Raw genomic sequence first — 18,481 nt, 5'->3', positions numbered from 1 at the left:
TTTATGATATGTATGGTTACATTTGATCCACGTAAGTACAGTATAAAGAAAACCACCATACCCACAATTAAGGTTTTACAGTTTCGTTCCGCCAGTTATCGAATGATTTTTACAGTTTTCTTATTCCTTCGAAAGCTAATTACTACGAATAATAAACACTCTGGACTCTCTTTTACTTTTACGCTATCCGTGTTAACATTAAAAACGCTAACGGAAGAATACGGCAGTCTATTCTCCGACGAGCGACGTCACCGTTATCGATACTTTATATATTATATTTTTAACACTTACATCGTCACGAAAAGTGCTAGAAAAGTGGAGGGGAATTCCGGATTACGTTAAACGTGGACTACGCAGAAAGAATCGATTTATACCTGGATCATTAAAGAAATTACCAACAGGTAATAAGAAAGTATTATAGTATCTGACATATCCTTGTGATATATGTTATATTAATTTTTTCTGTTTTTATTGATTATTAAATATGATAAAGATGTATTTGTGTGTTGCTTTTTACGCCGTTCTATACATTTATCATCGACGTTTTGGAGTCGATTATTATCGACCATCTACAGTTTGGCAACATCTCACATCCCTAGGAAAGTGTAGTTGGTGGAACGTGTGAGTGAACATTCCATCCCCATGGCTCGTGCCGGCCGTGGTAGGAAGATTCCAGGGCGTATGCGGCGAGGAACAGGGTAGGCCAGCTGCCCATCCCCCTCTCCCCACCCACCCAGCCAGAGATTCCGTCGTTTAACGGGCGCTATCGTGACACCAATTATACTCATAGTTTGGAATGTTTAAACAGCATAATATATCTGTTGGCCTATCGCAAACCGCAAATAAATATTTCGGAAGTTACAATGATTTGTAGAAACGCACGTGGACAGGAGTGATATTCTAATATGGGCCATTGCTGTATCCTGAGTAAAGGAACGAATATTTTCCAATTTAAAAGGTTGTCAGCAGTGTAAAGACTGTTTCTCCACGTTATCGAAGTTTTGAACGTTTCTATAATATGAACTTAAACGACAGATTCAATAACATTTTAATTCATTAAAATGGATAGAATGCTTCACAGGGGACATATTCCTTACTCAATAGAAACATTAATACATTCGATTTGTTTCAAATGACTTTATTGTTTGCAAAGAGTTCATAATTGGGAAAGAATATTTTATATGAACTTTTTGTGTACGTGTTGGTTTAGATCATATAGTTTAACATCCATATGTGGCTCATGCAGGCGGCCATTATGAGGGCGGCTCAGTAAGTACCTGTGTTTGAAGACAGATGACATTACTAATGAAAGTTGAGGTTATCATGGTACACCGCCATCTGCAGGCCGACAAAGGTTAATTTAGATATGACAGATATTTCAGTAAATTGTGCCGTAGGTTTTTCGTCGAGATGGAAAACAAGCAGTATCGTTCAGTTATTCAATTTTTTATATTGGTGGGAAAATGTGTGAAGGTATAGAATGCAAACTATCAATAACACCAGTTAGGTTGCTTCAACGCGTTCCTACGAGGTCTAACATTTATTTTTTATGAGGATATCCCAGGATACCAGGCAGGGGTGGATATTGGAGAGATGATTGGAAAATTCCACAACATAATTTTCATTACGTATGTTTTTGGATAGGGTCCGCCTTCAGCAAAACACAATTTTTTTTTAACCCAAACATGTTTCACTGCAGTTGCAGCATCTTCAGTGGGCTTTCATTTTTCATCTGTTAAAGATAAACAATGTTCTTTACTGTTTGTATACATGTAACTATTAGCTTTTAAATCGTAATTAAAGATATTTGAAAAAACACATAAATTCTGAATTCATACCTTTTTACCACATGGTGTGGTTTTTCTGATGTGTTGTGTTTCTACAGTGACTGGTTTGTTCCACAGTTTGTCATCTGCAACCACTTATACCTTAAATTAGATAAATTGTTTCAGCCAAAATTACGATTTGAAAACTTGTTATTTCTATGCCAGAAATTATTTAATTCTATATATATATATATATATATATATATATATATATATATATATATATATATGTGTGTGTGTGTGTGTGTGTGTGTGTGTGTTTACGTAATGTTTCACTTACCTTTTCTTTTTCTTCATCTTCATCACTCTCAAACACTGCCACTGTCACTGTCGCTGTTTACCAGCTGTAAAAACAAACATAGCGAGCAGTGGAACAGTTGAACGTGTAAAAACACCCCCCACCCCAGCCCCCCTCACACACAAAATAAAAAAATAAACAAAAAAATAAAACAACAATAAATCCTAAAACCTACTGTCACATTCACTCTCTCTCTCTCTCTCTCTCTCTCTCCCTTTTCACACACACACACACACACACACATAGAATTAACACACACACACACACACACACACACACACACACATAGAATTAAATAATTTCAGGCATAGAAATAACAATTTTTCAAATCGTAATTTTGGCTTAAACAATTTATCTACTTTAAGATATAAATGGTTGCAGATGACAAACTGGGGAACAAAACAGTCACTGTAGAAACAACACATCAGAAAAACCACACCATGTGGTAAAAAGGTATGAATTCAGAATTTATGTGTTTTTTCAAATATCTTTAATTACGATTTAAAAACTAATAGTTATATGTATACAAACAGTAAAGAACATTGTTTATCTTTAACAGATGAAAAATGAAAGCCCACTGAAGATGCTGCAACTGCAGTGAAACATGTTTGGGTTAAAAAAAACAAAATTGTGTTTTGCTGAAGGCGGACCCTATCCAAAAACATAGTTATTGTCAAAGCAAACATGGAAAAAAAGAGCCTCAACCCCAAGATGATTATAATTTTCGTTGATGGTCGAACTGATTTGTGCCATGTAGCTTCTTAGACAAGAAAAAACGATCACTCGATATTACTATAGTGGCATACGGGACCTTTTTGACAGGAAATTAAAGGTAATATGTTTCCGTTTATCAAAGAGGAAAAAATGTTTGACCACGACAACATGCTACCAAATTCACCTGGAGCTGTCACCGCCAATAGATTTCTTCTTGAAGTCACTTCCCAGTAGGTTTCGAGAGAAACTAGCTTCCCCTGGAGTGAGTTTAGCGGCATCGCGTCACTGGTTATTTGAATGTAATCCTTGAGTTGCTGTTGCACTTCCTTATTTGTCTGAGTTTACTCTGTTAAAATTATTTCCGGTTCCAAATTTGAGGAACTGGCCTTCTGGTAAAAAATTCTGCTTAAATGAGGTGATTAGCGTTGAGAGAGACCATTTTAGAGCTCGCTAATTGCTACCTTGAAGGGACTGAAAAAACTGGTGAGGATGTTGGGAAAAGTGTATAAGCTTAAAGCTGATTATGTTGAAAGTTATTAGGGGATTGTTGAAAAATACATAATTTGTTACAGAAAAAGGCGTCTTTGTTCCTAAGAAAGCTACTTACTGAAACGTCCTTGAAACCTGCTATGACAGACAGCCTCGAAAGGAACCGTTACTTCAGAAAATGCGATAAAGATCCAAACTACAGAACCGAGAAATATTACAGTGATTCCAGAGATTAAACAAGCTAGCAAATTCATCTGGAGCTGTCACCGCCAATCGACGTTGTTTTGAAGCCACTTCTCAGTAGGCTTCGAGTGAAACTAGCTTTTCCCTGGAGTGAGTTTAGCTGCATCGCTCCACTGGTTATTTGAATCTAGTCCTTGAGTTGCTGTTGCACTCCCTTATTTGCCTGAGTTTGTTCTGTTAAAATTTTTTCCGGTTCCAGAGTTGAGGAACTGGCCTTCTGGAAAAAAAAATCTGCTTAAATGAGGTGGTCAGCGTTGAGAGAATCTATTTTAGAGGTCGCTAATTGCTACCTTGAAGGGACTGAAAAAACTGGTGAGGATGTTGGGAAAAGTGTATAAGCATAAAGGGGATTATTTTGAAAGATTATTAGGGGATTGTTGAAAAATACATAATTTGTTACTGCAAAAGGCGTCTTTGTTCCTAAGAAAGCTACTTACTGAAACGTCCTTGAAACCTGCTCTGACAGACAACCTCGAAAGGAACAGTTACTCAGAAAACGCGATACAGATCCAAACTACAGAACCGAGAAATAGTACAGTGATTCCAGAGATTAAACTGAAATGGAGACGTGCAAGGAGTGGGTAAGTGTGAATGGACGCCGTGCAGACGAGTACTGGCCTTCATGTACTTGACGAGCTTCTGGATCTGCCAGAACTCGGAAGAGAGGTCCGAGCTGCGGGCGGACTCCTGGAAGCGCGACTCGTCCTCCGAGGAGGAGGAGGACTCCGTGGAGGAGGAGTCGCTGCCGTCGTCCAGGTCGGTGACGAGCACCACCCGGGGGCCGCCGCCGCCCGCTGCGCCGCCCCGCTCCGGCATTTGTGGGACTGGGGAATCCCCGAACTCCAAATCCCTGCAAACACCAATCACAGTGCCTTATAGGAGAGCCCCTCCAGTCCGAGTCCCTGCGCACACCACACAGCACATACTATAAGTGAATCCCCAATGTCCAATTCCATACACAGAAAGCGTAATGTGCGTTACAGGAAAGTTTCCGTAGTCCAAGTCCCTGTGCACACCCCACAGCAGGTACACTACTGGCCATTAAAATTGCTACACCAAGAAGAAATGCAAATGATAAACGGGTATTCATTGGACAAATATTTTATACTAGAACTGACATGTGATTACATTTTCACGCAATTTTGGTGCATAGATCCTGAGAATACAGTACCCAGAACAACCACCTCTGGCCGTAATAACGGCCTTGATACGCCTGGGAATTGAGTCAAATAGAGCTTGGATGGCGTGTACAGGTACAGCTGCCCATGCAGCTTCAACACGATACCACAGTTCATCAAGAGTAGTGACTGGCGTATTGTGACGAGGCAGTTGCTCGGCCACCATTGACCAGACGCTTTCAATTGGTGAGAGATCTGGGGAATGTGCTGGCCAGGGCAGCAGTCGAAGATTTTCTGTCTCCAGAAAGGCCCATACAGGACCTGCAATATGCGGTCGTGCATTATCCTGCTGAAATGTAGGGTTTCGCAGGGATCGAATGAAGGGTAGAGCCACGGGTCGTAACACATCTGAAATGTAACGTCCACTGTTCAAAGTGCCGTCAATGCGAACAAGAGGTGACCGAGACGTGTAACCATTGGCACCCCATACCATCACGCCAGTACGGCGATGACGAATACATGCTTCCTATATGCGTTCACCGCGATGTCGCCAAACACGAATGCGACCATCATGATGCTGTAAACAGAACCTGGATTCATCCGAAAAAACGACGTTTTGCCATTCGTGCACCCAGGTTCGTCGTTGAGTACACCATCGCAGGTGCTCCTGTCTGTGATGCACCGTCAAGGGTAACTGCAGCCATGGTCTCCGAGCTGATAGTCCATGCTGCTGCAAACGTCGTCGAACTGTTCGTGCAGATGGTTGTTGTCTTTCAAACGTCCCCATATGTTGACTCAGGGATCGAGACGTGGCTGCACGATCCGTTACAGCCATGCGGATAAGATGTCTGTCATCTCGACTGCTAGTGATACGAGGCCGTTGGGATCCAGCACGGCGTTCCGTATAACCCTCCTGAACCCACCGATTCCATATTCTGCTAACAGTCATTGGATCTCGACCAAAGCGAGCAGCAATGTGGCGATACGATAAACCGCAACCGCGATAGGCTACAATCCGACCTGTATCGAAGTCGGAAACGTGATGGTACGCATTTCTCCTCCTTACATGAGGCATCACAACGTTTCACCAGGCAACTGCTGTTTGTGTATGAGAAATCGGTTGGAAACTTTCCTCATGTCAGCACGTTGTAGGTGGAAGAGTGTGGCAACAACATATCGTCACATCATACACTGTTTAGGTGGCGTAGTCGCTTCCAATGTGTTCTAACAAGTCTGAATGGCAAAGAACGGAGTGGCGTTACACCTCTATGTGAAGAACTGGGAATCACTAGAGAAACGGAAGCCCTGGTCTTCGAAGAGCAACGTATCACAATCGAGGCAGTGGCGGGAAAACCTAAAATCAGTCATTGGTCAGTTTTCAAGATTTTTCACATATTTTGAACATGACAAACATCTCTGTTCGTTGGATTCCGGGACTGCTCACATCAGTTCAAAAAGTCCGCGGAACTGAGGTAGCAGCGAGAATCAAGCAGCTGTATCAGGTCGATCCAGACGACCTCTTCAGCCGCCCTGTTACCATAGATGAGAGATGCACGTATTACTAGAACCTCAAAACAAAGGAGCAAAGAAATAAGTGGAAACATCAGCGGTGGAGGGTTAAGCTTTGCCGGTGAAACATCAGGAAAATGTCGGCCGAAGAAACCAAAACATAAACCAACAGATCATAGGTCAACAAGTGGCCACGAAAGCCTCAACAATTTTGTACAAATTAAAAATGTTAGGAAAAGTTGTGGGAAGATATTTGTATGAAATGTAGCCGCATATGGAGGTGAAACGTGGGCGATAAAATGTTTAGACAAGAAAAGAATATATGCTTTAGAAATGTGGCGCTACAGGATAATGCTGAAGCTTAGGTGAGTAGTTCGGATAACTAAAGAAGAGGTCAGAATCGGATTGGCGAGAAAAGAAATTTATGGCACAGCATGATTGGTTGGTTTAAGGATTAAAGGGACCAAACTGCAGAGGTCATCGGTCCCTCTTTCCAAAATACTAAAAATACCCACAGAGAATAAAAAAAATTTTCAACAGAATAGGCGACAGACGACACAGAACAAAAGAAACATAGACAAGGACCAGACAAAACGAAATAAAATCACACGGAGTGTGACGGTGGTTGGCCGACCATAGGAACAAAAAAAAGGGAAAAGCTAACCACCGAAAACACATTAAAAACTTAGTTTAAAACCGTAGGCCAAAGGCCAGAATCAACACAAAACAATAAAATAAAACAGAAACACTCAGATTAAAGAATAAAAACTCCCTGCCCTAATAAAACGTAAAACTAAGGCAGCCATAACAGGGTCATCAAATAAAATGGCAGGGAGCGTATCAGGCAGCGCAAATGTCTGCCTGACCACAGCTAAAAGGGGGCAGGCCAACAGAATGTGGGCCACTGTCAAAGCCGCCCCGCAGCGACATACAGGAGGGTCCTCCCGGCGCAGTAAATAACTGTGTGTTAGCCGGGAGTGGCCAATGCGGAGCCGACAAAGGACGACTGAGTCCCTGCGGTTGGCTCGCATGGATGACCGCCACACAGTCGTCGTCTCCTTAATGGCACGGAGTTTATTGGGTGTGATCCGATCGCGCCATTCAGCGTCCCAAAGCGCAAAAACTTTTCGGCGGAGGACTGCCCGCAAATCAGTCTCTGGGAGGCCAACATCCAGAGATGGGTTACTCGTGGCCTCTTTCGCCAGGCGGTCAACATGTTCATTGCCCGGGATACCGACATGACCGGGGGTCCACAAAAAGACCACAGAACGGCCGCAACGCGCAAGAGTATGCATGGACTCATGGATAGCCATCACCAGACGAGAACGAGGAAAACACGGGTCGAGAGCTCGTAAACCGCTCAGGGAATCGCTACAGATAACGAAGGACTCACCTGAGCAGGAGCGGATATACTCTAGGGCTCGAAAGATGGCGACTAGCTCAGCAGTGTAAACGCTGCAGCCAGCCGCCAAGGACCGTTGTTCGGAATGGTCCCCTAGAGTTAGCGCATACCCGACACGACCAGCAACCATCGAACCGTCGGTGTACACAATTCCAGAGCCCTGATACGTGGCCAGGATGGAAGAAAAGCTGCGGCGGAAGGCCTCTGGAGGGACTGAGTCCTTCGAGCCCTGTGCCAAGTCGAGCCGAAGGCAAGGGCGAGGAACACACCACGGGGGTGTACGCAGAGGCGCCTGGAAAGGAGGTGGGACAGGGAAAAACCCAAGCCCGCAGAGAAGCTCCCTGACACGTACGGCGATCGGACAACCCGACCGGGGCCGACGGCCCGGCAGATGGACGACCGACTGCGGGAACAGGACACGGTAATTTGGATGCCCGGGCAAGCTAAAAACATGGGCAGCATAAGCAGCCAGTAATTGTTGGCGTCGTAACCGTAGTGGAGGGACACCTGCCTCAACAAGGATGCTGTCCACAGGGCTGGTGCGGAAGGCACCAGTGGCAAGTCGGATCCCGCTGTGTAGTATTGGGTCCAGCACCCGCAACGCAGAGGGGGATGCTGAGCCATAAGCCAGGCTCCCATAATCCAGACGGGATTGGATTAACGCCTGGTAGAGCCGCAACAGGGTAAATCGGTCGGCGCCCCAGCGGGTGTGGCTCAAGCATCTGAGAGCGTTTAGATGCCGCCAACACGCCTGTTTAAGCTGCCGGATATGAGGCAGCTAAGTCAACCGGGCATCGAAAACCACCCCCAAAAACCTGTGTGATTCCACCACTGAAAGAAGTTCGCCGGCAAGATAAAGCCGCGGCTCCGGGTGGACAGTGCGTCGCCGGCAGAAATGCATTACGCAGGTCTTGGCTGCCGAAAACTGGAACCCATGAGCTACAGCCCAAGACTGCGCCTTGCGGATAGCACCCTGTAGCTGACGTTCAACAGCTGCAATGCCAGGAGAGCTGTAATAAAGGCAGAAGTCGGCACAGCATGACTAAAAGAATGAATCGATTGATAGGACAGACGCTGAGATACCTGGGTACAGTCAGTTTGATTATGGAGGGACGTGTGAGAGTAAAAACTTTAGAGAAAGATAGGGCTTTGCTACAGCAAACAGGTTCAAATGGAGCTAGGTTGCAGTCGTTATGCGCAGATGAAGAGGCTTGCACAGGATAGAGTAGCGTGGAGAGCTGCATCAAACCCGTCTTCAGATTGTAGACCACAAAGCGTGCAAATGTCTTAACTGGAGTTCTAACTCGAGACTTCTGCTGCAAATCAGATAGGTAGAAGCAACGATACTGTACTACAGATCGAAAAACTTCAAAATATGGAAAAAATCGGCCTCACGCTTGTGTTAATTACAAAATGAAATGAAATTATGATACCTTTAAAAAATCAGATAGTTGACTATTTTTGATAATCAAGACATCTGAGTTCGAACCCCAGTTTGACACAAATTTTAATTTGTCTTGCGACAATGAGTCGGCGTGTTGCTGTTGTTGCTGTTATCTGGAACTTTAACTAACATCGAGACGAGCGCAGACCATTGGTTGGCTTGCAGGAACGTGTGACTATCGCGGCAGACGATGTCTGAAGCTTGGCCACCCAATGGACGCGTCTGTGTTGCAGGTTGCAGTGTTGTAGGAGTTACACAGGCCTTACAGAGGAGTTTTACAATGACGTATTTCAATCTCTCTAGAAAAATACCCTTAGTTAGTTATTCATTCCATATTTCAGAAAGAGAGTGCTTATTGTATGGGACCAGTCTTTAGTGCTCTGTTGGAAACTCAAATCAAGGTGAGCTTCTATTTTTGAGAGAATATATGAGTTTCTTAATTTCAGTAAGAGAAGTGGGTGAGACGTCCATATGACTGAATTTTGTAAAAGTTGCTTCTTCAATGTACTATTTTTATTTTTCTCTTGAAGTTTTTGTCCTTATATTTTCTACTTCATTTAAGAAATTATTATATATTATATACTACCTGTGACTGATCATTTATAGCGCTTCCATTTAACAGTGACGTTACCCTGTTCTGTGGCTTGTTGTCCTCTCTCGTTCTATCATATTTCCTATAGCCTTAAGTCTGTTGCCGGAGTTACTGATTTCTGACATAATATGCAAGTTCCTTAATTCTTATTTTTTTCTCGATAATTTTGAGTAGTTTTTGCAGTGTACAACTACTCCCAGATCTGTAATTGTTCTTGTCAACAGACAAAGTTCTCTTCACCTTTCACAAGGTTCTTTAACCTGTCTAGTAGTCCATTGTTTTTACTGGCTTTTTAGTGTCCTTTCTGATTAGCTTATGTGGATAGCTGTTTTCAAATAATGATACGAATTTTTCATGGAATAGATTACATTTATATCAGCGTTTGGTTCATTATAAACTTCCTCACAGGTCATCTCTCGTAAACTATTTTCCAAATTTTCGTCCTTGAATCATTACTTGTTCTAATGATTTCCACCAAACAGTGTCTCTACTGCAAAGCACTATCTCATTTCTTCTAACTAACTGTGCGTCATATTCAGAGAGAGCATTTGTTACTGGATAAATAGTCATTTTCTTGTTTTGAGATTCATCGAAGGAAACATAATCAGTTACCGTCCTACAGTCTGTCTCCACCTATTGTAAAGTCAATTACTGAGATCAAATTGTAGGATTCAAACAAGTTTTCCAGATGATTTTTCTATCAGAATCGTTAAGAAAATCTACACTGAAATCACACCAGGCTTATAACTGCTTGTTTTTGTCTGAAAGATAGCTTAGTAGGGAATCAGTATTCGTCATTAACAGTTCAAAATTTCCCAGCAGATATCTATAAGCAGTTGCAGTTAAAAGTGAACTGTTTTTCAGTGTTAATTCACAAGACTTCATTCTGTGCGCTGATTTCTACAAAATCTACTTGTTAAGGTGTTTTTGGGTTTGTATTCCACCTTAACGTACGTAATAATTCCCCCTTTTACCACTTCATTTCTACACGAGTAAGATGCTACAATGTGATGTAGATGAAGCTATTACTTGTTAGCTTTACCCAGTTTCCACGGTCTTCTTCCCTCTTTAACCCATCTCGTTCAAGTTTTGTGTGCTCTGATTCAGCCTGAAGGTCACAAATCTTTGCTTCCTGTGCAGCGAATCTCTTGTATTTTTTGCAGAGCCTACAGTCCGATGGGAGAGCCTAGTTCAGTTCCCCATTACAGTCGCCGCACTGGAATTCCAGTCCGCAATCTACATATACCAAACCCCGTCTGACAACCCTATGGCAACAATCACACTTACCATGCACTACAACACATATTAAACGCTTAAAAGAAGAACTAAATCATTTAGCACACTGTACACTACAGGAATTTTCGTTATTTACCGGTCAGAAAAATGAGGCCTAAACGTTAGCGCTTCAGGTGTATGATATAATGCAAAATATTAGTTATTTCCTGTTAAAAAAAGAACGCTGAAGATATAAGGGTTTCTCTGCATACAGTAAGGATCAAAGATTAAGTATTTCTCTGTATGACTTATGTTCATAGCTTTTTAGTCTCCGGAGATACTAAAGATATGGTGATCTTTTATAATGCAGTTGCTAGAGGAGAGTGAAAAGATCTCGTCCAGGTAGACGGATGGCACCCACAGGAGTTAAAGCGTTTTTTTGTACTGTTGGTATATTTTGTGCATTAATGCAGGTCACTTTCAATTAATATTTGCCAAACTTTTGTTTATTGATTTTTTGGAACAGTATCTTTGTTTTTGGCAGTTTATTGCCAACGTAAATTCATTCTGATTTGGTGAAGACTTATAAGTTTTCTACTCCAACAATTAAAAAGTGTGGGAGTGCCTTCATCGTTGTTATTGTTGTGGTCTTCACTCCAGAGACTGGTTTGATGTAGCTGTCCATGCTACTCTACCCTGTGCAAGCTCTTTATCTCCGAATAACTACTGCAATCTACATACTTCTGAATCTGCTTAGTGTATTCATCTCTTGGTCTCCCTCTACGATTTTTACGCTCCAGGCTTCCATCCAATACTAAAATGGTGATCCCTTGATGCCTCAGAATGTGTCCTACCAATTTCCTCAGTCCTATTCAGTACCTCCCCATTAGTTACGTGATCTACCCATCTAATCTTCTGTAGCACTATATTTCGGAAGCTTCTATTCTCTTCTTGTCCAAACTATTTATCGTTCATGTTTCACTTTCATACATGGCTACACCCCAAACAATTACTTTTAGAAAAGACTTCCTCACACTTAAATCTATACTGAATCTTAACAAATTTCCCTTCTTCAGAAACGCTTTCCTTGCCATTGCCAGCCTACATTTTATATTCGCTCTACTTCGACCATCATCAGTTACTTTGCTACCCAGATAGCAAAACCCATCTACAATTTAAGTGCCTCATTTCCTACTCTAATTCCCTCAGCATCACCACCAAATTTAATTCGACTACATTCCATTATCCTCGTTTTGTTTTTGTTGATGTTCATGTTATATTCTCCTTTCAAGACACTGCCCATTCCGTTCAACTGCTCCTCCAGATAGAATTACAATGTCAGCGGCAGACCTCAAAGTTTTTATTTCTTCTCCATGGATTTTAATTCCTACCCCAAATTTTTATTTTGTTTCCTTTACTGTTTGCTCAATATACAGATTGAATAACATCAGGAATAGGCTACAACCCTGTCTCACTTCCTTCGCAACCACTGCTTCTCCTTCATGCCAATCGACTCTTAAAAATGCCATCTGGTTTCTGTACAAATTGTAAATAGCCTTTCGCTTCCTATATTTTATCCCTGCCACCTTCAAAATTTGAAAGAGAGTATTCGAGTCAACATTGTCAAAAACTTTCTCTAAGTCTACAAATGCTAGAAACGTTAATCTATCTTCTAAGATAAAACGTAGGGTCAGTATTGCCTCACGTATTCCAACATTTCTACCAAGACAGCTGTCTGGGCCGGCCGAAGTGGCCGTGCGGTTAAAGGCGCTGCAGTCTGGAACCGCAAGACCGCTACGGTCGCAGGTTCGAATCCTGCCTCGGGCATGGATGTTAGTGATGTCCTTAGGTTAGTTAGGTTTAACTAGTTCTAAGTTCTAGGGGACTAATGACCTCAGCAGTTGAGTCCCAAAGTGCTCAGAGCCATTTGAACCATTTGAACAGCTGTCTGGAATCCATACTGATCTTCTCCGAGGTCGGCTTCTACCAGTTTTTCCTTTCATGTTAGTATTTTGCAGGAACTTATTAAACTGATAGTTCGGTAATTTTCACACCTGTCAACACTTGCTTTCTTTGGGATTGGAATTATTATATTCTTCTTGAAGTCTGAGGGTATTTCTCCTGTCTCATACATCTTGCTCACCAGATGGTAGAGTTTTGTCAGGACTGGCTCTCCCAAGGCTATCACGAGTTCAGATGGAATATTGTCTACTCCCGGGGCCTTGTTTCGACTTAGGTCTTTCAGTGCTCTGTCGAACTCTTCACGCAGTATCATATCTCCCATTCCATTTTCATCCATGTTCTCTTCTATTTCCATAATATTTCTCTCAAGTACATCCCCTTTATATACTCCTTCCACCTTTCTGCCCTCCCGTCTTTACTTAGAACTAGTTTTCCATCTGAGCTCTTGATATTCATACAAGTGGTTCTCTTTTCTCCAAAGGTCTCTTCAATTTTCCTGTAGACAGTATCTATCTTACCCCTAGTGATATATGCCTCTAGATCTTTACATTTGTCCTCTAGCCATCCCTGCTTGGCAATTTTGCAATTCCTGCCGACCTCATTTTTGAGAAGTTCGTATTCCTTTTTGCCTGCTTCATTTACTGCGTTCTTGTATTTTACCCTTTCATCAATTAAATTCAATATCTCTTCTGTTACCCAAGGATTTCTACTAGCCTTCGTCTTTTTACCCACTTGATCCTCTGCTGCCTTCACTATTTCATCCCTCAAAGCTATCCATTCTTATTCTACTGTATTTCTTTCCCCCGTTCTTGTCAATCGTTCCCTAATGCTCTCTCTGAAAATTCTCTACAACCTCTGGTTCTTCCATTTTATCCAGGTTCCACCTCCTTAAATTCCTACCTTTTTGTAGTTTCTTCAGTTTTAATCTGTAGTTCATAACCAATAGATTGCGGTCGGAGTCCACATCTTCCCCTGGAAATGTCTTACAATTTAAAGCCTGCCTTCATAGGTGGACAAATTTCTCTTCAAGTTGATCCATACAAAAAAAAGTAACGAAACGATAAGCACAGATCTAACGTCTAACTGCCCACAATGGGCATATCAGAAGAAAGAATTCAGTATATTTTTTTATGAAAGATTGATTATTAGAAAGATTTGCTCAACATGGATCGTATTGTACGTTTCACCTGCTATTTACTTTTAGTTATTTAGCAACATCGATCTTTTGACAAGTTACACTAACATTCTACCTTTAATTGGATTGCTGCTGCCCTTTAATTTAACGACATTCAGTGCAGTAAGTTTTGGTAAGGCCTTTAACTTTAGTTCTTAGGAAAAAAAATCTGAAGTGAATTTTAAGCAAACTTACTTTTTATGAATTTTATATATTTTATTCTATTTTACGATCATATCATCTGAAATTTTCAATAAAATTTTCACTAGTTGATCGAAATCAATTTTATCATTAGTATGTTATCTATCCATCCTTGTCTCTAATTGTATCACTTTTTGCTAACTTCTGGTCAGGGTCCTGGTCCTTTCACTTCGTCATCACATTTCTTGCAAGCATTCAAATGTTGTCTTTTATGAATCAACGTATTTCAAAAGTGTGTCATGGTTCACTTCCTTCACAATATTTTACAGTGTTTAATATTATTTTCTTGATTAGAACATAGCTAATGGGGATGTTAACTTGCAAGAAGTCAATGATGACAAGAAGCAGTTCGATATACCGTTTTGAGTAGTACAAACAGTGCCATCGTTGATCTGTAATGTTTGGAGAAGAGTGGAAAAAGTTGCATGAAATAGTTAATCGGAGGGTTCTGGGAAAGAGCAGTGAATATACAAAGAAAGTCGCTTATTTGGCGCTTATGCTTCCAATTGCGCAGTACTATACTCAAGGAGGTGGTGATGTGGTAACACAAAAGACTAATCTAACTCGGGAGGAAGGGGTTTAAAACCCCCCCCCCCTCTATCTAGATGTGGATTTTCCGTGGTTTTGCTAAATCGCTTAAGGCAAAAGCCAAGATGGTTCCTTAGAAAAGTACACGGCCGGTTTGCTTCCCTATCCTTCCCCATCCGAACTTGTTCTGTGGCTCTCATGACCACATCATAGACGGGGCGTTACACTGTATAATCTTCCTTCTGGAGTACCACTCCGGTGTGCGGTGTCCTTACAGAACAGCATGACAGCAGACATCGAACGAAATCGGGGACTGCACAGAAATTCGCCATTGAATTCTGGTGGTACACGATATCTGTTCAAAAAATTCCGGAACCTTGCCCACAAAATTTTTCTACGCTTACCTTTTGCTTATTATGCATGGTATCCTTCGAAATACTCTCCTCCACAATTGATACACCGCCCCCAACGCGTTTTCATTTCCGGAACCAGTCTTGGTACGCCTCTTGCTGGATTGCGAAAAGCGCCGTCTGCGAATTTTCTTTTATCTTGTCTATCTTTGCAAATCTTCGTCCTTTCAACGGCTTTTTCAATTTTTGAATTAAAAAAGTCCGCAATGGCGGGTGCGTTATCGTTGTGCAAGACCCATAAATTGTCTCACCACATTTCAGGCCGTTTCCTTCCCATATTTTCTCGCATGCGTCGCAACACCTTTTGATAGTATCATCGATTAACAGTTTGTCGTTGTGGCACCAATTCATGATGAACTAATACTTCGAAGTCAAAGAAAACTGTCATCAAGACTATGACATTTGACCTGACGAGCTTTTTTTGGTCTTTGAGAACCTTTCCTGACCCACTGTGAAGATTGAACGTTGGTCTCAACATCATAACCGTAGACCCATGTGTCATCACCAGTTAGGATTCTCTTAAGGAACATCTCGTTCTCGTTTGCACGATTCAAAGATCTTCACAGACTGCGAGGCGAAGGACTTTCTGATCTTGGCTCTCAAGCTGTGGGACGAAATTGTCGGCAACACGACGCATTCCAAGATGCTATGTCAGGATTTCGTGACATGATCCAAGATAATGGTACATTCTTCTGCAATCTCTCAGACAGTCAGTCTTCGATTGGCACCCACAGTTTCGTTGATGTTCCTGACCGGAGCGTTGTCGGTAGACGTCGGATGGTATCCTGAACGAGGATTATCTTTAACTTCCATCCTGCCATTTTTAAAGCGTGTGAACAATTTGTAACACCGAGTAAGCAATCACCATAGGCTTCCTGCATCATTTGGATTGTCTCTGTAAAGATTTTCTTGAGTTTCACACAAAATTCATTGCAGACGCGTTGCTCCTCTGACTTTGCCATCTAGAAATTCGCAAACTGTGCGAGACAACATTCTACTCAATGCAGCACTGAACAATAACTAACAGACATGCAGTAATGAAACTTCTGGCAGTTACACATTATACACAGAGTGTTTGCAGGGATGCCAACCGCTTTTCCCTCCAACACACCATCGGCGCGAAATTGCGAATGTTCCGTAATTTTTTGAACAGACCTTTCTACGGAAATGATGCAACAGTTTGACCACGGCCGCACAAACGGTGGGTGATTCTGATCGGGAAGTCCAGATCTTGCCCGATGTGATTTCCACCTTTTCGGCAAGCTGTAAGAACATCTGTGGGGAAAAGAAATTTTCCAACGATGAGGACTTCTCGAATGGTCTTTGACCAAGGAGAGGATTTCTATCGTCAGGGAACCGAACGACTGGAAGAACTTTCCAACTGTTGTTTACAGAGACTCGCTGACTGTGATAAAAAAAATAGTGTGATGTATCTGTGGCAGCATTCAATAAAAGTTACCTGGCTTGCCATAATAAGTATGTCTTACTTTTTGCAGTCCAGTCGTAATACATGTGGCACTCGGTATGGTTTTGTGGAACTGGCGGCCGCCTGGAAAACAGTATTTGTCCGTGTGTGTTGAGAAGTTCGTTGGATATGGTGCCATGAACTAGGTTTGGCGGATGATAACATTTATCGCGGAAGTTTCTGAAAACATAGTGTATACTGCCTATATTGTGATCACACCATGAAATCACATCTCTACTATATCCTCCTGTCCTAAGCTTAGGTTTTAGGACCGAAAAGTTTATATTGGGGGGTCAATGCATTTTTTCGGTCAAAATAAGTTAAAAATACTAGATATAAAAAAACAGACGCGATTAATAAAAATTCTAGAACGTGTTCAAAGTGAATACTATTTATGTTAGAAAAATAACTGAAATTTGTGCAGTACTCTAAAAACTCAATGTTAAACACATAAAAACAATGAAAACAGTACCACTGGAATGCGAAAGGATAGGTCGTTGTCGAGTGTAGTTCCAGTGAGTTCCAGTGTTAAATCGAAATATATATATCGCTGTGTTGTTGTAATGAAATTGAATAATGTATTATATTACAATGAAATGAATACCACTAGCTGCATACAGGCGTTGATATAAGTCAACGGGGACAATTAGAAATGTGTGCCCCGACTAGGACTGGAACCCGGGATCTCCTGCTTACATGGCAGACGCTCTATCCATCTTTCTTTTGGTTTCATTTTGTTCTATATTGTTCGTTGAATTTGTTCGGGGCGAATGTCCGATGACACCCGTTAAGGTTCTTTGTTGATCCGTTCACTCAGTTTTTTATTACAAAGGGTAACTAACCCTCTGACCGAGCACGCCACCAAGGACACAGAGGATAGTGCGACTGCAGGGACTTATCTCTCGCACGCCTCCCGTGAGATCCACATTCGCAACTTATTGTCCCGCACTATATTCATAGTGCTCCTGCTCATTATCCTCGTTACTCTCGGCTTTACTGCCGATTCCCGTAAGAGTTCGGGCACTGTTTGTGCATCCGCACAGAAGAAGATGGTCAAATGGCCGGTGAGCCTTGATGGTATCTGTTCTTTCGGAATATATATATATATATATATATATATATATATATATATATATATATATAGAGCATATTTTACCACATTATATATATATATAATATATAGAGCATAATATATAGAGCATATTTTACCACATTATATATATATATATATATATATATATATATATATTCCGAAAGAACAGATACCATCAAGGCTCACCGGCCATTTGACCATCTTCTTCTGTGCGGATGCACAAACAGTGCGCATATATATATATATATATATATATATATATATATATATATAGCATATTTTACCTCATTATTCACGTTCTAAACACATTCTGGTCCAAAAGTACTATAAAAAAATAGAAATTATCTTTTTTCCTTGAAGACATGCTCACACTGCAATAGACAGCTTTCTATAAGCAGATGCTACCACCTGCTAGGACCATGCAGAGACGAAAACAAATGATACACTGAAAACATATGGTTTGGTTAAAGTATCTACAATCAGGCACAGCACATGTAGTTTATCCTAGAAAAAAGTAAACTTTGGATCTAGCATGTGTGTTACATAAGGACCGAGAAGGACATCGGCGTGATTAGTGCGTCCATGAAGCTGGAGCCGATACGTCGTGATTAGAAAAAATGTTGTGTATTTGTTTTACTAGTTGTCAAAACACGCATTTTCTGCTGGTTGTTTTTTGTTGCACAATCAGAAAACCGAATGGCTAATACAAAATTGTAAAACAGTAAAATATATTACCAAGGGATACTCACCCAAATTCGTAGATGAGCTTGTTGTATGCTGCACAAATTACTGGTCACC

At 41.5% G+C, this 18,481-nt stretch overlaps 1 protein-coding gene across 1 annotated transcript in view; it reads right to left on the bottom strand.

The window, feature by feature from the left end:
* Nucleotides 1–18,481, bottom strand: part of LOC124616280 (armadillo repeat-containing protein gudu) — a 209,134-nt gene that overhangs the window by 186,886 nt on the left and 3,767 nt on the right. Inside the window, exon 2 of the mRNA XM_047144582.1 lies at nucleotides 4,189–4,420. Within this exon, the coding sequence (XP_047000538.1) occupies nucleotides 4,189–4,420 (232 nt within the window). The remainder of the gene's footprint in view (nucleotides 1–4,188; nucleotides 4,421–18,481) is intronic.

Source organism: Schistocerca americana, chromosome 5 (genome assembly GCF_021461395.2).
Source record: "Schistocerca americana isolate TAMUIC-IGC-003095 chromosome 5, iqSchAmer2.1, whole genome shotgun sequence".
Classification (NCBI taxonomy): Eukaryota; Metazoa; Arthropoda; class Insecta; order Orthoptera; family Acrididae; genus Schistocerca; species Schistocerca americana.
The sequence above is the reverse complement of the archived record's forward strand: the minus strand, read 5'-3'. Positions and strand labels throughout refer to the sequence as shown.